General features: G+C 40.5%; 1 protein-coding gene across 4 annotated transcripts in view; it reads left to right on the top strand.

Moving 5' to 3' along the window:
- Nucleotides 1-20,618, top strand: part of tbc1d1 (TBC1 (tre-2/USP6, BUB2, cdc16) domain family, member 1) — a 329,569-nt gene that overhangs the window by 219,557 nt on the left and 89,394 nt on the right. For all 4 annotated transcript variants that reach the window (XM_068036947.1, XM_068036966.1, XM_068036956.1 and 1 more), the window contains exon 12: nucleotides 15,762-15,932. In XM_068036947.1, the coding sequence (XP_067893048.1) occupies nucleotides 15,762-15,932 (171 nt within the window). The remainder of the gene's footprint in view (nucleotides 1-15,761; nucleotides 15,933-20,618) is intronic.

Here is a 20,618-nt window from a genome sequence, read left to right as displayed (position 1 = left end):
GAAAGGTTTGGTTGTGGCTATGATGCCTGTATAGTCAAATAGTCATCCAGCTTTTGCTATTTAAGCTCACACAACTTGGAGGGTGGTGGTGGTTTGGGTGAGGGCGAGTGAAGTATTGGATAGCCAGCAGTTCCTGTTGATTTTTAGTTTAGTTTTAGTTTAGTTTAGAGATACAGCACTGAAACAGGCCCTTCGGCCCACCGAGTCTGTGCCGACCATCAGCCACCCATTTGTACTAATCCTACATTAATTCCATATTCCTACCACATCCCCACCTGTCCTTATATTTCCCTACCACCTACCTATAGGTGCAATTGCTAATGGCCAATTTACCTATCAACCTGCAAGTCTTTGGCATGTGGGAGGAAACCAGAGCACCCGGAGGAAACCCACGCAGACACAGGGAGAACTTGCAAACTCCACACAGGCAGTACCCAGAATTGAACCCGACTCGCTGGAGCTGTGAGGCTGCGGTGCTAACCACTGCACCACTGTGCCGTTATCTGAGTAAAACTCAATGCATACAGGAGATGTTGAGAAATAAGGCAACAAACCCCAGCAAGAAATACTTGTTCTCTTCCCTTTTTCTTTAACATCTACTCCTCCCATCACCACCTCCATAGAAAATCTCTTGTGCACTAGGTATGTGCATCTCGCCACATTGAGTATTTATGGCATCACTTTATTTCCAGGAAAGCAAGCACCCATGCTTTATTTTTTTATTTACTTATTGGATAGAAAATCTGAGAAATGCCAGCACTCATTTAATAGGGTCTCTTCCCACCAGGATAGCAGGCTATTAAGTGGGAGCCTGACACATTTTCACAACAACTAATTGGCTCCAGTACAGGATGCTATCAATGTGCTACATGCCTTGTTGGGATCACTTAATAAATTGTCAAACGGAGTGAACCTTGCTGATCAGGATGATCTTCACAACTCTCCATCGGAAAATGTAATGGTGCTCTTGTATGTGCTGTTTTCCTTCTGTAATTTTATTTTGAATATCTAGCATGTGGAGTTTACAGATTCTGTAAGGTAAAGATTCTGAGATTGTCTGTTTCTGGCACTAGATATTAAGTTGTTTGACTGTATGTTCTAAATCCAGTGTAATAGTTCATATATCGCAAGATATATATAATATAAAGAAACTGAAGAGATTGAATATTCATGCTTAAATCAACTTCCCACTATATCCAACATTCTTTTGAATAGCTTTCTTGAAAATGATGACTGTTGAAATAAAAGCTAATCATCTACAAAAGGCCTGTAAGAAAACACGTACCGAAGGGATAAATGCCAAAACAGAGTTTTGTAGTTTACCAGAATTTGGTTTGTCACGGTCACTGTGCTGTGCATCGTATGATCCTTGTTGCTGGCTTTGTTTGTTTTCAATGTTGAAGTGCAGACAGATCACTGAACTCACTTTTTAAAATTAAGATGCCACTATACTGAGATCATTGTCTTGAAGGGAAACTGCAACCTAAAGGGCGGACTCTGGAATGTAGTGGTGATGAGGCCTATATTTAATAACTTAAATCTAGTTTCTTAAACTAGTTGATTCTATCTTGTTTACTTGTGTTCAACTTAAGTTTATTCTGTGGTTTACAGTGTACACTCCACCCTAGTGAATTGTAACTCGATAGCAGGTTGGATGCAAGTTGAGAAAGGGCTTGCCTATATCACCAATTTTTCTGTTAGTACTTTCCTTCTTTTTAAGTATCTACCTAATCCTTCCAGCTTTCAGAAATTATCTTTTGCTTGATCAGATGACTGTTTAGTTTCTGTACAGTAGGTGGGATCTAATAAATCTGTGTGCTCGCAAATATCTATATCAAGATGTTTTTCTTTTGAGGGAGTTTTTAAAGAAAGTTCTTTCATACTTGAATTGATGTAGCTTATTGTATCTGATCTCGAGTTAACTGTAAATTGCACTTGGTATGAGAAGTGAGAATATTTTGTCATCAGAAGCAGTCAAATAAATAATTTAATTAATAAAACTGTTGGGGACTTTTCTGGGTCTATGAAGTTGTTCCACCCAGAGTCCTTTCATGTTGTAAGTGGACGATTGTCGAAATATGAGAATAAGGAGAATCTCTTTTTCACATTCAAAATTCAGCTAGTGGATGGAACAAAATTACTGTTTTGACAGTTAGGCTGGAATTTTATGCACCCCGTGTGAGTGGGCTGGAGGTGGGGGTTGCTGTTCCCATTGCCTTCCCACCCCCGCTGCAGTTTTACGAGGAGTAGGGAGGTAACGAACAACCTGCCCACCCCAGGCCAACTAAGGCCCTTAAGTGGCCAATTAATTACCACTTAAGGGTCTACTCCCGCCGCCGCTGGTATATTACCTGCAGCAGACGGGCACTTTGGCACCTGAGGAGGCCACCCAGTAAAACCTGGTGGCCTCTTTGCAGGCTGGGGTGGGGGTTCCCTCCTGATCGGGCACCCTGTACTCCATGGAAGGCGCCCCCCATAGCACAAGCCGATTGTCCCGGGCGAGGCCCCACACACTTGCCTCTACTCCAGGACCTCCTCTGCTGCTGCTCCTCTCGCTGAGTGCAATCCCAGCGGTGGCCACCACTCCCAGTGGCGCTGCCCATCCACTGATTGGCCAGCAGCTCTTGTAGGCCAATTAGGGACCTGGGCCATGCAAAATCATGGCATGGCTTCTTGGTCCACAGAGGCGGGTTCACCACTGTCCTTTCAACTGGTGGGCCAGGCCTCCGCCCCCACATAAATTTCCGGCCGTAGAGTTACTTCTGCAGTGAAATTACTGGATTTTGTACTGCTTTAAATAAATACAGTTTAGAAAATGAGGTTCAAATTGGTGTATGGAGAGATTTTAAAATTTTATTTGGTATTTTTGTAAGAATAGCAATAAAGAATGGCCTGTCTGAAAATTGGCTTGGCAACAGAAAGAAGATGATAGTAAACCAAAAAAAGCATAGAAAGACTGACTAGTACAGTTCTGTTCTATACTAATTTCTGTAAGAAACTGTTTGACAGGTAACCTGCTGAGTGTGATATTTATATTTTCTTGTAAAAGAGGGAGTTTTTTCCTATGTGTTTGCATTTTAAAAATGACACTAGTACCAAAATTGGCTCCAGGATAAAACGAGGAGGAATTTTCCATTTCGAGGCACAAATTATTCTATCATCTATTAAAAAATTTATTTCTGTTTACAGCTGAAGGTTATTGGGGGTAGGCGGGAATGTGGAGTTGAGGTTACAATCAGATCAGCCATGATCTTATTGAATAGCGGAGCAGGCTCAAGGGTCGAGTGGCCTACTCCTAATTCGTTTGTTCGTATTTTTTTCTCAGGGTGACAATTGTGGACTCTTTCTCATGTTTATGTTTATAATATAGAACAAGTTTATTGAAGGTGAAAAATGGGAGAACTTGGTGTAAAACATTAAGAGCTTCAGGAGATAACATTCCATAAGATCAGGAGGACGCCTGTGGAAGTACTAGCCCCTTGTATCTAGGAAAGAGTTTGTGAAGCTGAGATAGGGGTGGAAGGAGGAACAGTTATGGAGGTGGAAGTAATAAATGGTGTAGGGATTCAAGCTCATCTCTTGGTCAAGCAGAATGCCGAAGCTGGAGTGTCTTGCTTAGGAAGGAGTCAGTAGCACAAGAAACAGAGTTTAAGCAAGAAGTCTGAAAATTGTTTTCAGTGGTTCCAATGTGCAGTTGGAGGTAATTTTGACTTGAACACAAATTGATGTTAGTCAGGCTGTCTGACAGCATAAAAGATAGTAGTGGGGCCAAAGAATGTGACAGAGAGGTAAATTTCTGTGTCTCCATTACACAGATGGAAGCTGACCCATGCTGCGGATGATATCATTGAGAAGTTCTCCTAACCAGCATTTGTTTCTCAACCAACACTGCCAAAATATAGTAACTATATTTTTATATTGGTTCTTGGGATGTGAACATTATTGGCAAGGCCAGAATTTATTGCCGACCTCTAATTGCCCTTGAGAGGATCGTGGTGAGCTGCCTTCTTGAACCGTTGCTGTCCTTGTGATGTAGGTATACCCACAGTGCTGTTATGGAGGGAGTTCCAGGATTTGTTTTTCGTATTTGTTGTTTGTGCGATGTTGATGTGCAGAAATTGGCTTCTGTGTTTGTGTACAAGCAACTGTGGCTATACTTTTTTTTTAAAAAAGTAACTCATTGATTGACAAATGCTTTTAGACATCGTATATAAATGCAAGTCAATGCAGCCAATGCATCTCCAATACTGGATATAATACTTTAGTTAAAAACAGCAAATGCTGAAAACACTCAGCCAGTCTGGCTGCTTCAATGGCGAGAGAACTAATGTTAAAGTTTTGGGTCGATGATCTTTCATCAGAACTAAATCTGTTCAGATGAAAGGTTACAGGCTTGAAACATTAGGCTCGATTTTCAATCCGGGCTTGGGAACCCGAAGTCCAGATCTTTTCCAGGTTCCGATCCCATGTCGCGTCTGCGTTGCTAATGCGATGCTGTCTTCAAATGTAGATCACCTGATTGTGCCGGAAGTGAACTCGGCGCTCAGTTAGTGGTGCCGAGTGTTGCCAGGAGGCGGGAACTGACTGCTGAGTACAATCCTCAAAGGCAGACAGCAGCCATGGCCTACCGCTGCTGTGCAAGATAGGGGGAGGCAGGAGATCAGGAGGCCAGCAGCCTCCCTGCACAGAGAAGTAGCCAAACAGACAACAAAAAGATACGATACCTGCTCTGACATCATAACCCTTTTTGGCAAAACATTTTCTTCACCATTAACATGACTCGATGGCTCCCCGCATTGCACGTGACAGCTGTGCATTAATGTGCAGCAGACTGTCCAAGTTTGCCAATCTGCAATTTCAGGATCACCTTCTGGCCTCCCCAGCCCATTAACAAGCTCTTCAAGGAGCTTAACAGGTAGTTAATTGGAGGTGAGCGGATTCTTGTTTCTTGCCCCCACCCCACCCACCCTGCCCCCTCTTTTAAAATAGCAGCAAATCTGGGAGGTGTTGGGACATTTACACCATATTGGAATGCTATTTTCAAAGCCCACCCACACCATTCTCATCCCCACGGCCAATTGAAAATCCCGGCCAGTAACACTCTCTCTCTCCACAGATGCTGCCTGACCGGCTGAGCATTTCCAGCACTTTTTGTTTTAATTTCAGACTTTCAGCACCCACAGTATTTTGCTTGTACAATACTGTAGTGATTGTACTACTTAGTCTAGCAATCCAGAGGTTGAGTTAAAACCTAACATGGCAAGTTGTGAAATTGAATTCAGTAAATCGGGTAATTTGTGGGTTGGCATCAGAAAATAATTGACCACAATCTGTTCACAAATATTCTTCAAGGAAAGAACCTCCTACTCTTAGCCATTCTGGTCCATAAGTGACTGTAGTGCACACAATGTGGTTGACTCTCTAACAATTACAAGCAAGGATGGGCACGGAACACAGCCTCATCAGTGTCACTCATATCCTGTGAGCAACTAAAAATAAAGCAAAACTTCTGTTTCTTCCTCTACACTACGATCTTTGAGGTTCTCCAGGAATCCAACTCTGAGCCCATTCCCCTTATCTACATGCTGCCACCCATTTGTACCTGAAAATTACAATCTGAGTCCTACAGCTGACTTAGAACCCTCTATTCTGTATTTAAACAGCCTCGTGTCAGTTTTGAGTGCCCTGGCTATCTTGAAAATTGCATCCAGTGGGCTCTGTTTCCTCTACCCATTTTTCAGGCATGAAAGAGGTCGGGGCATTTGAAAGTCATCCCCTGTATTTTTTGTCATGGTTACTTCATTGTATACAATGTGGAACTGATTTAGTAGGAGCACATTTAGGATATATTGTGCAATTTAGGAACTGTACTTTAAAAAGAAAATGAATGTGCTTAAAACAGCTCAAAGCAAATGAACAGAAATAATTCTGGGGCTTGCAAGTTTTGGATGTGTGGAACTCAGTGTTGTCAAGTCACAAGTTTAGGCCTCTGCTGCACCCATCTTGTGACCTGCTCTGTGTTGTTCCAGTATTTGTTGTTTTATTCCAATTGGTTTACCTGCCATTTTAGAAGTTCCATGGAAGGCTTTGGAAAGTTTGAGTGAAAGATTAAGCTATGCTACTAGATTTATTTTTCCTCAGTGAACCTCAAACATGGACTGAAAACAAATTGTAGAAATATAATGAGACATTGATGGGGCACCATGGGCTGTGTTCCGATGAAAATGGTTTTAGTGTGTGAGGAATTCAACAGTTAAAATGATGCATCATCTATAACTATTTGTTTCCAGTGAAAATCTGAGTGCTAAACAACAATTTAGCCCATAAGCAAAACCATAATATTCCTCTGGACATGAGTGCTCAGTCACTATGTTCTGGCTTCATTTCTTAATTACTGTTTCAAAAAGTGCCCATTTCAATTCATCTTCAAGAAGCTAATATCCTCTGGTTTGCAATCTCTTGTACAAAGCAGTTTGTGGACAATGAAACAACGTCCTCATTGTCAATGATGGTGGAGCTCAGATGTGAGTACAAAAGACGAGGTCGAAGCATTTGCAACCATCTTCAGCCGAGTGCCGAGTGGATGATCCATCTTGGTCTCCTCTTGAGGTCACCAGCATCACACAAGTCCATCTTCAGCCAATTCTGTTCACGTTACATGATATCAAGAAACGGCTGTGCGCATTGGATACAGCAAAGGCCATAGGCCCCGACAACGTTCCAGTATAGTACCGAAGACTTGTGCTCCAGAACCATCTGCACCTCTAGCCAAGCTGTTCCAGTACAGCTACAACACTGGCAGCTACCCGACAAAGTGGAAAATGGCCCAGGTATGTCCTGTCCACAAAAAGCAGAACCGATCTAATCCAGCCACTTATCACCCCATCATCCTACTCTCAATCATCAGCAAAGTGATGGAAGGTGTCGTAGACAGTGCTATGAAGCAGAACTTACTCATCAGTAGCCTTGCTCACCAATGCTCAGTTTGGGTTCTGCCAGGACCACTCAGCTCCAACCCTAATTACAGCCTTGGTTCAAACATGGATCAAAGAATTGAATTCCAGGGGTGAAGTGAGAGTGACTGCCCTTAATGCCAAGGCAGCACTTGACCAAGTGTGGCATTAAGGAGTTCCTCAGGACTGTGTCCTAGGCTCAACCATCTTCAGCTGCTTTATCAATAGCCTTCCCTCCATCATAAGGTCAAAAGTGGGATGTTCTGCACCGTTCGCAACTCCTCAGATATTGAAGCAGCAAGCTCCAGATGCAGCAAGACCTCAACATCCAGGCTTGGGCTGATGAGCAGAAAGTGACATTCACACCAAACAAATGCCAGGTAATGACCATCTCTAACAAAAGAGAATCTAACTACCTCCCCTTGACATTCAATTGCTTTACCATTGCTGAATTCTCCACCATCACTATCCTGGGGGAGATAACTATTGACTAGAAACTTAATTGGACAAGCCATATAAATATTGTGGTACAAGCGCAGGTCAGTGACTGGGAATTGTGCAGCGGGTTACTCACCTCCTAACTCCCCAATGCCTGTCCACTATCTACAAGGCGTAAGTCAGGAGTGTGATGGAATGCTCACCACTTGCCTGGATGGCTGCAGCTTCAACAACAATCAAGAAGGTCAAAACCCTCCAGGACAAAGCAACCCACTTGAGCTGCACCTCATCTACCTTCTTAAACATTCAGTCCCTCCACTCCTGGTGCACCATGGCTGCAGTGTGTACCATCTTTGAGATGCATTGCAGCAACTCGCCAAGGCTTCTTTGACAGCATCCCCAAAAACTGCAAACTCAATTGCCTAGAAGGACAAGGTGGATAAGAACACCACCACCTGCAGCTTCCTCTCCAAGTCACATACGATACTGACTTGGAGATATTGACGTTCTTTTACCATTGCTGAGTAAAAATCCTGGAACTCCCTTCCCAAGAGCACTGTAGGAGGACCTACACCAAACGGACAGCAGCAATTTAAGAAGGCCAGCTCACCACCACCTTCTCAATGGCTCTTAGGGATAAGCAATAAATGCTGGCCTTGCCAACCATTCCCACATTCCATGAACAAATTTTTAAAAAATCATTTGAGTTATAACCTGGTGCTCATAATGCAATATACTTAGGTTCAACAATGATGCATGCTGAGCATCCAAGCCCCCTATCCTCTCCATCACAAAGGCTACTTATTTCGACCTCAATAACATCACTGGTCTGTGCACCTACCTCAGTTCATCTACTGCTGAACTCTTATCCATGTCTTTGTCACCTCCAGACTCAACTATTCCAATATGCTACTGGCCAGTCTCCCATCCTCCACACTTTTTAAACTTCAACTCAAACTAAACACTGTTGCTTATATTCTCTGCATCACCAAGTCACCCTCACCCATCACTCCTGTCCTCACTGACCTACATTGGCAGCAGGAACTCCAACAGCCTCATCACTCCTTATCTCTGTGACCTCCCCCAGCTCTGTAGCCCACCCCTCGTCCACTTGAAATCTATTCCTCAGATCCTGGTCTTGTACAAACCTCCCTATCGCTTTTTTTGAGTTAAAGGTGCTATATAAATGCAAATTGTTATTTCTATGAAAGTGGTTACTACAGCAGTCAGATTGTGACAGAATTGCTGCTTTATCTGTTGCATCTAAATCAATTAAAAATGTTCTGTCATTTGGCTGCAGTCAACCTTGGAATTAGTAAACAAGCTCCAGAGTCATAGGTTTCTGTCAGGGTCTTATGACATTTGTGTTTCATAAGCTGAAAGTCTTTGGGCTGTTGCAAATTCCATCCATGTCTCCATATACCTTACTGCACAACACAAAGCTTCCACTTCAGGGTAACTGAAATTCTAAAATACAACTGGCCTACTGTCATCTCTGAACTACATCAGAAATATCCTGAATTCACTGTTAACCAGTGCACCAATGGAGATTCAACTGCAAAATATTCTTAAATAGAATTCATAACTTAATGACTGAAAAAGGAAAAATTGAGAAAAATGCCAATTAAGAATAAAAATCTAAGTTTTTATGTGTACGTTTATTTTTCATATAAAATGTTTTTTCTTTCTTTACTCCACCCCACTGAAACCAAAAGGAAGTAGGACCGTACCCTTGTTGTTCACCACAATGGTTAAGTGGTGTAATAATATAACAAATGACATGGATGCACTTAATTAAATTAAAATCAAATTATGTTTTTTTTTTAGTTACGGTCCATTTTGGCAGCTATTCAGTTGTCCCAGCTAGATTGGTTCAGCATATCAACACAAATTGCTATAATTACCTTTATATTTTTACAATTGATCTACAATTAATGTAATCCAAATATGTACCTGATTTGTCTCAATGAGTTTATCAGAATGGTCAATGTAAAGAAATGCTGGCTATATCTCATAGCCAGTAGTTTGTTTTGCTAGAACTATTATACAATATTTTGGAAAAGTTCAGAAATTGTTTCCATTTGGCATCTTTTTAATTGAGATATTTCTTGTTAAGTATAAACTCTTTGCCACATTAAGTTGTGGTTTAAGGGCGTGCATGGCAGCAAAGAGGGCTGTTTTTTCTGTGGGTGTTAACCCCTTCACCTGCCTGTTGCAACTCAGCAGAACCTCCCAGTGAAGTGTGAAGTTCTTTCGTTTTTAAGCTGTTGATGACTGAACTGCCTTTGAACATTGCTAAAGTTCCTATTTGTACAAATTTATCATACGCATTTCATTTAAACTCTACTATACAGGTGTGAAACTTTACAAATTGAACAGTGCTATAAGTGGAAATATAGGTGGGCTTGTTATCTTAGCCTATTTTTAAAAAACATTTTGGACTGCAAAAGTAAAAAAAAAAAGTCAATTTTGACTAATTGTTTTGGTTAAATGAGGTGTATACTGCACCACCAGCAATTTGTAGCTTTTAAGCACAATGTGTACGTCCCACATTGATGGTCACATAATTTGAGTAATATAATTGTTAGTGTTCTTGACTTGCCACTTTATCAAATAGAAAAGCAATTTAGCAGTATAGTCCATTTATGCTTACAATTTTTGGGAAATTGTATCCAGCACATACAAAGTATTTCTCTTTCCTTTACAATATTGGGATATTATCTTCACACTTCCAATTTCTAAGTGTGTGTTTAGAGATCTTTTGTTGAATATATATACCCAAGTCCAAAAAGAGCAGTAGTCCTAATATTGACCCCTTGAGAACAACACTGTACACTTCCCTCCAGTCTGAAAAACACTCGTTCACTGCTACACTCTGCTTTCTGTCCCTTTGTCAATTTTGTATCTACACTGCCACTCTCAATTTAATCCTCCGCGCTTCAATTTTGCTATCAAGTCTATTACATGGGACTTTGTCAAACGCCTTTTGAAAGTCCATATACACAACATTAGGCCTCATTAACACTTTCTGTTACTTCATCAAATAAAAGGAGAAAACTGAGAAAATTTTAGGTATAGATGAATTGACTCAAAACAAACCTTATTCTGAACTAGACCTAATGGTAGTTCTTGATTCTGCTTCAACCTGAATACAGTAATCAAGTAAGGAAGAAGATGATGATGATCATGCACCTTAATGTAGTAATTGGAGTGATCCTACTGCGGATGCTTGTTATGATTTGAACGACTGAGAAGAAATGTGCAGTTACCGTTAATGCCAAAACCATTTTAGCACGAGTTTTTTTAATAGTTTGCCATCACCAGCTACCAATATATTGGGTACAGTATATATTAGCCAAATATTTCTCAGTATTACTGATTTTGTAAGAATTCTGAGGCACTTGGCAGATAATACACAGATTTGTAAATAAAGTTACCAATGTAATGAGTTGTTGGTGAGTTTGGATTAAGTCTGATGCCATCTCCTACAGGTGACACTGTTGTCAGCTTTGTAGAAGTCAAGCCTTTGTGGAAGTTCTATAAAGCTTCAGTGACTCTTCGACATGAAGTGTTGCTACTTTACTGATCTGTGTATTTGACTATGGTGTTAACGTTCAATGTTGAATCAGCAAAGATGAGTAAATGGACATTTTGATTCATGTGAATAATGAGGTTTGTGTGACTGGTCTGACTATGGTTTTAATATAATAGTATATCAAAATACTCAGGATAATGTTACAGGATAATTACTCACAAAGGCAAGACTGTTTTACAGTAGGGCAATAGTTTCTTTTAGATTCCTACCATGATATTTTCACTGGATTGTAACATTATGCTTTGCATAGGATTTTATGCACGGTCTTATCATCTTTGCCCTGGTACATCAGTGTGGCTAGCTATTCCTGCGTGGGAGTAACTTGATAGATTGTAAGCAACTTTTGCCAGTTTCACTTAGCATCAGATTGTGTGGGAAGCAGTGATTTATAACTGTTTACACCTTTTTTAGGCAGAGTTATTCTTCTAGGAACAATTTAAATGACTTGAGAAGGGGTCGAGTGCATGTTTTCTGTAATACCAAACTGAGTGTATCATTTTAAATTAAACATTCATTTTTTGATTCCTTTTTAACACTCCAACTCTTCAAATACAAGTTGTAATATGAAAAATATCTATCTAATATAATGTGATCAACTTCAGTTTTTTTGCTAAGGAGCAAGCATTGTGATGAGTGTGCATCAGAGCAACTAAACCTGTGTAATGTATGGCTTGGAACCTGAGAGCTCCCACTAATGATTTCTCTGTAATGTGGATTGTTTGGTTTTTGTTTGAGGATTAGAACAATGATTTTCAAATGCAAGAACCTTTTTTAAAAAAAATACAGCTATGCAAGTTAGCTGTATGATCTTGGATTTCCCATTTTATTTGGACTTAAGATTTAAAACTTTTATTTGAACTCTACATTTAATATCCATTCTATAAGTACAATAAAATGTATTTGTAAGACTGTTAGAACATCCATTGTTTATATCCCTCAGAAATAGAGGCCTGACATAAGGCATTCACTCTTCCAACAAGCTCCCACATATGGTATAAATTTGATACTCACTTGGCTTCATCTTGACAGCTCACTTTAAAATTGGAATTAACTCAGAAGCTCAGTACAATATCACGTATGTTTTCTGTGGAATTCATCTGTGCCAATCCTTTTGAGGACTTCAATTGTATTTCTTCTCGAATAAAATGTTGACCTACATTTGGCTTCTGGTCCCCAAGCATCTCCATTTTAAAATTCTCATCCCATGTTCATATTCCATTCCCTCCATGGCCTCACCCATCCCTAACTCTATAATCCCTTCTAGCCCGACAGCTCTTCAAGAACTTTACCTTCCTCCCACTCTGTCTCTTGTCTATCTTCTTTCTTCACCTCACCGTTGTTTGGCTGTATGTTCAGCTGACTAGCCATAAACGTTTTGGAATTCCCTCCCTAAACCTTTTGATCTCTTCATATTTTTCCCACTTTAAGACCCTCATTTGAAAACTACCTCCTTGACTAAGCCTTTGGTCAATGTCCTAATGTCTCCTTTTTTGGCTCAGTGTTATTTTTTGTCTGATTATGCTCCTATGATGCACCTTGGCAAGCTTTATTATGTTAAAATTGCTACATAAATGCAAGTTGTTGTTGGGTTAGCTTGTTTTTAAGATGAATATTTTTTTTAAAAATTGAGATTTGACTTCTGTGAAAGGCAATTGGAACAATGATTTAGAGTGTCTCCATACTTGGAGCACGGATCTGTTACCTGTTCATGATCTTGGAAGATGGCAGGACAAGCTGATTCGGCCATAAAAAAAAAAGCACACCGGATCCTTGGCTTTATAAATAGAGGCATTTCCTACTTTACAACAGTGACTACACTTCAAGAAGTACTTCATTGGCTGTAAAGTGCTTTGGGATCTCTGGTGGTTGTGAAAGGCACTATATAAATGCAATGCTTATTTTTAGATGACAAAAGCAAGGAAGTTATGTTAAACCTTTATAAATCATTGAGTAGACCTCAGTATTGTCTGATTCTGGGCACTGTACTCTTGACATCGTTCCTAAAGTACAGTGAAGATTTACTAGAATGTTGAAAAATTTCAGTTATGTAGTGAGACTGGAGAAACTGGGATTATTCTCCTCAGAACAGGAAAGGTTAAAGGGACATTTAACAGTGATATTGAAAACTAAGAAGTGTTTTGATGGAATGCAGTAGAAGGAATTGTTTTCACTGGCAGGAGGGTTGATAACCAGTGACACAGATTTAAGACAATTGACTGAAGAACCAGAGGGGAAATGAGATTTTTTTTCACGCAGCGAATGTTCAGATCTGGAAAGCATTGCCTAAAAGGGTGGCAGAAGTAGATTCAGTAGTAACTTTCAAAAGGAAATTTGAAAAGGAAAACTTTGCAGTACCTCGGGGAAAGAGCAGGAGAGTAGAACTAATGATATAGCTTTTCAAAGAGCCAGCACATACGATAGGCTGAATGGCCTCCCTCGGTGCAGTTTGATTCTGTGATCTTAGCCATAATGTGTGGTTTTTTTGTGTGTGTCATCCCTTCCAGCTTTTTCCACTTCCCTCTGAAGTTGTAGAATCTTGCTAAAGTTTGGGTCCATGCTACTGGCAACCTTCTGCACCTCACCTAATTGGTAGATAAGTGAGTGAGCAAACACCTGGTAAATGGAGTATAATGTGGGAAAATGTGAAATTGTCCACTTTGGCAGGAAGAATAAAAAAGAAACATATTATCTAAATGGTGAGCGATTGCAGAGCTCTGAGATGCAGAGGGATCTGGGTGTCCGAGTGCATGAATCGCAAAAAGTTAGTATGCTGGTACAGCACGTAATTAGGAAAGCTAATAGAATGTTATCAATTATCACAAAGGGAATTGAATGCAAAAGTAGGGAGGTTATGCTTCAGTTATACAGGGCATTGGTGAGACCACATCTGGTGGACTGTGCACAGTACTGGTCTCCTTATTTAAGGAAGGATGTAAATGCGTTGGAGGCAGTACAGAGAAGGTTTACTAGACTAATACCTGGAGTAGGCGGGCTGTCTTATGAGGAAAGATTGGACAGGCTAGGCATGGAATTTAGAAGAGTAAGAGGCGACTTGATTGAAACATATAAGATCCTGAGGGGTCTTGACAGGGTGGATGTGGAAAGGATGTTTCCCCTTGTGGGAGAATCTAGAACTAGGGGTCACAGTTTAAAAATAAGGGGTCGCTCATTTAAGACAGAGATGAGGAGAAATGTTTTCTCTGAGGATTGTGAGTGTTTGGAATTCTCTTCCTCAAAAGGCATTGGAAGCAGAGTCTTTGAATATTTTTAAGGCAGAAGTAGATAGATTCTTGATAAGCAAGGGGGTTGAAGGTTATCGGGAGTAGGTGGAAATGGGGAGTCGTCAGTTTAGCCATGAACTTATTGAATGGCAGAGCAGGCTCGAGGGGTCGAGTGACCTATTCCTGCTCCTAATTTGTGTGTCCGTATGTAATTGCCCATTCTTCAACATATGATCATATTTTGAAGCTTAAGGTTATTATAGCTGAGTCACCTCTCCTGACATTCATGTGCACATAGTTTGAGCAGGTGTCACTTGACAGCAATTAGGAGCAGCAGACCATGGCTTCTTTTTCCTGGGATGTTGAGGCCAAATGAAGAGACCCACCTACTGTCCTGACTTGAGATGAGTTAATTATGGATATACTGGGTATTGTACTTATTTAGTAGGTGTTATGGAGAAAATAACTTGTCTCGAGTCCACAGGATTAAAGTAAATAAAGGTTTATTCAAACACTGGTGTAAGGAAGAAGAGTCTGGTGAAACATCCAGAGGCTTCTCAATGAAACAGAGTCTGTAGTACAAATTTATAGAATTCAATAACCATTACTCATTTGTCCACACTACCCCAACACATTCCAAAGCAGCAGCTTGATCAATAAACTGAAGTGTATTGTCTCACTAATCATTCCCCCATGTCATCTCCTCCTCATTTCTGAGGCTTGGTGTTTTCACAGTTTATAATATCCTGTGCCTCCTGCAATCATGGTCTTATCTCGACGACAACATGTTTACAAAGATGTAGACTCCTAAGTTGTACTGCTTCCTATAACCATTGCCACGCATCCCATCATACCCTGGTTCCCCACAACTACAGTGCTTCCATCATCCTTCTAAGACTGTTAATGTATCCTAATGCTAAATAATCTACTGATACCCTACTGGTCCCACTTCAGTAGGCATGTAGGTGCATTCATTCAACATGCATCTATGTTTCTGCTGTACACTTTTGAGAAGGTTATCTACTCATTTAGGTTAGCCTTTCATTGCATGTCTGTCTTTTACCTTTGAAACTTTGATATAAAAAACAGTCAAGAGCTGGTTGCTTAGTAGTTGAGATGGTCACCTAATACCCTATAAATGGTTGTAAGTCTCAGGACTACCCAATAATTTCATCCATTATATGTGCTCAAGTTAACAATTCTTAACTGGATTTTGGAAAAAGCTTTTTTGTTTGGGAAGTGTGTTCTTTTACACTTTGCAATTTTCTTCTTGCTTTGAATGTGCTCATTCATGGTATGGTGTGATTCCATCAGAAATCAATGGATAACAATTGGATTCGGACACTGAACATTTTCCACCAAAGCCTATGGGTCCTATGGCACATTGTTGCAGCCTGATTAGAATCAGCTAACCAGAGATGAACTGGGGATCACTCCTAAAGCTTTGGTGTTCTAATCCAGCTTACTTCACTAGTTGAATCATTGGGAAATTTTCAAAGCTATGTGTACAGTTTTCAGAAGAAGATAACGTTGTTTCAATTACTGTCTCCACAGACCATTCAGATGCAGGAGAGGCTACCTCAAAGACATCTAGTGACAGTTACCTAGGGGCAGTTGCAGAGGAAAGGAAGCGCACATCAGGGGAGCTCCGAGATTTATGGAGGAAGGCAATTCTCCAACAGATACTGCTTCTGAGAATGGAAAAAGAAAACCAGAAACTACAAGGTTAGTGAAACTTTGATTATTTACACTTCTTGATGTCTCAGAACCATTATAATGCATCACATCCGTATGTGAAAGCAAGAAGGCTTGTGGTCAGGGCTTAAATTGGAGTGTTGAGGTGTAGCATCATGTTTTTTTCCCCCACTTGTTCAACTGTTAGATTGGAGCCTTTTTTGGCAAGATGGTTTACTAATCTAGAAATGTGGAGAAACTCTCGCTTTAAGCGTGGTGAGCGGCTATGATGGACTAGGGAGTAAAGAATCAATAATCACTTGTTACCTAGCAAGGAGAGTATTTTAGAGCAGATTTGCAACTCCTTTAAGCTTCTATCTGACCTCTGTTCCAGAAGATTAAAGGCTAAGAGCACTGAGACACAAATTTTGGCTCTGGCCATGAGCACCAGACCAGTGTCTTGATGACTGAATAATATCATTGAGATGCAGTGTCCCCTGGTAAGATGTGATTAGGGAAATGAGCTGCATTCCATTGTATAATTTGATGGAGCTGAAAATGTGTACAATTTGCGGAAGACTTTTCTTTCAACAAACACTTTAAATCAGATGTTCCATGTAAAATTTGGATGATCGTACTCAAGGATGTGAGTTCTTAATTTTGCAGATAGTTCATATTACTGTCCCTTTCCGTGTGTTGCTTCAGCCCCTTGAGCGATGATGCGCAGTACCTGTCTTACCCAGAAACAGTGAATTCTGCCTCATCTGACAAATACAACCTCCATAATTGATTAATTTCCAATCTGATCTGCTTCATCTGACTGTAGTTTCAGCTTGTGGTCTGTTCGGAAGGATAGTGTCCATTGTGCCCATTTGCTTTTACAATAACAGAACGCTTAGTATAAAAAAGTCATAATTGGAAGAACTATGCAGAAACTTTGTGCGTGCAGCAGTTAGAGCCATTTGTCAATCACACATTGACAAACTGCTCCAGTGACCAATATCACAGGGTTAAAAATGGCTGGTGTGGGAAGCTAATTTCCTCTCAGTGCAGTAAGAGATGCTTTTCTGAGTTTGGTTTAAGGTACGTTATTAGGGCTGAATTTAGTGAGCTTTACTGGGGGACAAAATATTCCTAGATGAGCATAGAAATTCATGCAAATATATAAATTTAAATAAATGGTAAGATGTGGCTTCATGTCAACTACCTCTTGCATGGTGAGTAATCCATCTCAACTGTGTCTGTCAAGTATTGAGAGAAGGCCAAGCATATCCGTGTTCTTGGGCACACTTCTAATAGCTGGTACTAGAAGACCTCTTGCCTGCCCACTTGATTGCAGATGGCTGTTTGTGTGGAGATTGATCAAAGAGCATGGAAAAGGACAAAACATAACTTTAAAAGTTGCCTGTAAAGCAATGCTACCATCAAATGAAGTCTATTGAATTGTATTTCAGTCATTCTGAAATATATCTTTTACAGAGTATGAAATTATTATGGTACATCTAAGATGTTCTCACCAACATCTACATTTTAAAATTTGATTGACATTTGCCTGCAGCACATGTTGGCTGGTTCCTACTCTGTTTGTGGCTCCATTATATACGGAAGAAGTTGGATTTATCCCTGTTAGGATAACTGGGTATTATCTTGAACGTCGTCAAGTGAGAACCAGGTCAAATACAATAAGTTGTGAGGGGAGGTGGAGAGGAAAATAAGACTGGCAAAGAGACAATGTAAGAATAGAATGGCAGTCAACAAAAAAGGGAACCGAAAAATCTTCTACCGGCATGTAAATAGTAAGTGGGTAGTAAGAGGTGGAGTGAGGCCTATTAGGGACAAAGGGAGTAATATATGCTTAGAGGCACAGGGCAGTGCTAGAATACTTAATGAATACTTTGTATCGGTGTTTACTAAGGAAGAGGAATTCTGACAAAATATCGGTAGAAGCGGAGTAGAGGCAATAGATAGGGTAAAAGTTGAGAGGAAAGAGATACCGGAAAGGCTGGCTGTGCTTAGGATAGATAAGTCACCTGGTCCGGATGGTTTGCATCCCAGGTTTCTAAAGGAAGTGGGGATAGAGATAGCGGAAGGGCTTGCCTAGATATGAGAGAGGTGGAGAGTGACAAATGTGACACCCTTAATAAAGAAAGGATATAAGGACAGTTCTAGCAACTACAGCCAGTTAGTTTAACAGCGGGGGGTAAGATTTTAGAAACAATAACCAGGAAAAAAATCAACTGGCACTTGGGGAGCTAGCACACATTAGTAAAAGGCAGATCATGCTTGACTAATCTAATTGAATTTTTTTGATGAAATAACAGAAGATTGATGAAGGGAATGCAGTGGATGTTGTCTATATGGATTTTAAGAAATGCTTGACAAAGTACCACATAAAAGGCTGGTTAACAAAATTGAGGCTAATGGAATAGGAGCGTCAGTGTCCAATCAGATAAAATATTGGCTTAAGGACATAAAACAGTGAGTCATGGTAAATGGTTGCTTTTCAGACTAGTGGATGGTAGACAGTGCTGTTCCCCATGGGTCAGTGCTAGGACCACTGCTTTTTATGCTATCAATAAAATACTTAGATATTGGAATACAGAATAGAATTTCAAAATTTGCAGATGATCCCGAGCTTGAGAGAGTGGTTAGCAAAGCATATGGGATCTTGGGCTTCATCAATAGAGGCGTAGAGTACAAAAGCAAGGAAGTTATGCTGAACAGTAACAAACTTCTGGTTAGGCATCAACTAGAGTACTGTGTCCAATTCTGATCACTGCATTTAGGAAGGATGTGTGGCTCCTTGAGAGGGTGCAGAGGAGATTTACCAGAATGGTACCTGGGATGGGGGATTTTAGTGACATGGTTAGGAGGAAAAGCTGGGGTTGTTCACCTTTGGAGCAAAGGAGATTGAGGGGAGATTTGATAGACGTGAACAAGATTATGGCAGGCAAAGGTAAGTTAGAGAAGAAAAAACTGTTCCCATTCTCATGCTTAGGAAAAGTGCAACGATAAAAAATATCAAACTGAAGAGCTATAAAAACTGACTACCTTTTTCAAAAAATTGACAATGCTGCAAATGATGGCCACGCGTGTATTTGAACATTGCTACACTGTCTGTTTAGAGCAGAGGATGTCTAACTAGGTTGAGAGATGTCAATTACACCCATCCTGAAACATTCCTGATTTGAAGTGATTGGTAGAAAGATTAGAATGGAGATGAGGAAAGGTTTTTTCACCCAGAGGGTGGTAGGGGTGTGGAACTTGTTGTCTGTAAGGGTTATAGAGGCAGAAACTCTCTACTTATTTAAAAGGTGTTTGGGTATGCCCCTGAAATACTGTAACCTGCAGGGCTACAGACTAAATGCTGGAAAGTGGGATTAGGTTGGGTGGCTCTTGTCTGCCAGCGCAGACACGATGGGCCAAGTGGCCTCTTTCTGTGCCGTAAACTTTTTATGATTCTATGATTCACTCTACTGGAGTAACCTTACCAGAAGTGCAGCAGAAACGCTGTTTAAGCAGAGTTTCTGACACTTCCTAGAAGTTATGGTGGCAGAACAAGAGCAACTCAAGGAAATTCCTGGCCATTGCATTTGAGGAAAATAATAAGCAAAGTGCTGGAGACCACCAAATGCATCATTGGCCAATTGTTCAAATATCAGACTCTGATCAAGAGAATAAAAACAAAATAAAAGCAAAATACTGCGGATACTGGAAATCTGAAATAAAGACAAGAAATGCTAGAAATACTCAGCAGGTCTGGCAGCATCTGTGGAGAGAGAAGCAGAGTTAACGTTTCGGGTCAGTGACCCTTCTTCGGAACTTCTGATCAGGAGAACCTTGACTTAGACAGCCCTCAATGATGGTCCAACTGGTCAGCGAGATGCATTTGTGTATGGGTTACGAAGATGACAATTCATTATACAAGTAATGCCGTGATCTCACAGATTAGCGACTCAAAGGAATCATTATAGGAATAATTTGAAAATAAATTTAATGCTTTCAATTTAGTGTACTGTCATTGCTGCTCATGATGCGGTCTCCTCTACCTTGAGACCAAATGCAGATTAAGTGACCACTTTGCAGAACACCGCTGTTCGGTCACAAGCATGAATCTGAGCTGGTTGCTTGTCATTTTAATTTTCTACCCCACTCCCACACTAACCTCTCTGTCCTCAATCTCCTACACTATTCCAGTGAATTTCAACATAAGCTCAAGGAACAGTATATCATCATTTTGATGAGACAGTTTGCAGCTTTCCGGACTCTACATTGAGTTCAATAATTTCAGATCGTAGCCCCTGTCTCTATATTCCGCCAGCAGCTGTTGGTGATGAATCTGCTATTGCTATTTACACCTCCTCTGGACCCATTTCTTGTTTCTTTACTTGTGGCATTGCCATCTCATTTTACCTTGCACCATCACCCTTTTTGTCGTTTAATCTCTTTTGCCCGCCAAACTATCACAGACCCTCCCTTTTGTTCCTCTCCACCACCACCTCTCTACTTGCTTAAAACCTGGTACATTTCTAACTTTTTTCCAAATCTGACAAAAGATCATCAGTCTGAAGCGTTAACTCTGTATCTCCACAGATGTTGCGAGACCTGATGAATATTTCCAGCATTTTCTATTTATTTCAGATTTGCAGCATCTGCAGTATTTTGCTTTTGTGTTGCTAATTTTGTGATTCAACAACCAGCAGTTTATTGGTTGAAAATCATGAGCTGACTACCTGA

The sequence above is a fragment of the Heterodontus francisci genome, chromosome 1, assembly GCF_036365525.1.
Source record: "Heterodontus francisci isolate sHetFra1 chromosome 1, sHetFra1.hap1, whole genome shotgun sequence".
Lineage (NCBI taxonomy): Eukaryota > Metazoa > Chordata > Chondrichthyes > Heterodontiformes > Heterodontidae > Heterodontus > Heterodontus francisci.
Note: the sequence above shows the minus strand (reverse complement) of the source record. Positions and strands in the feature narration are given on the sequence as shown.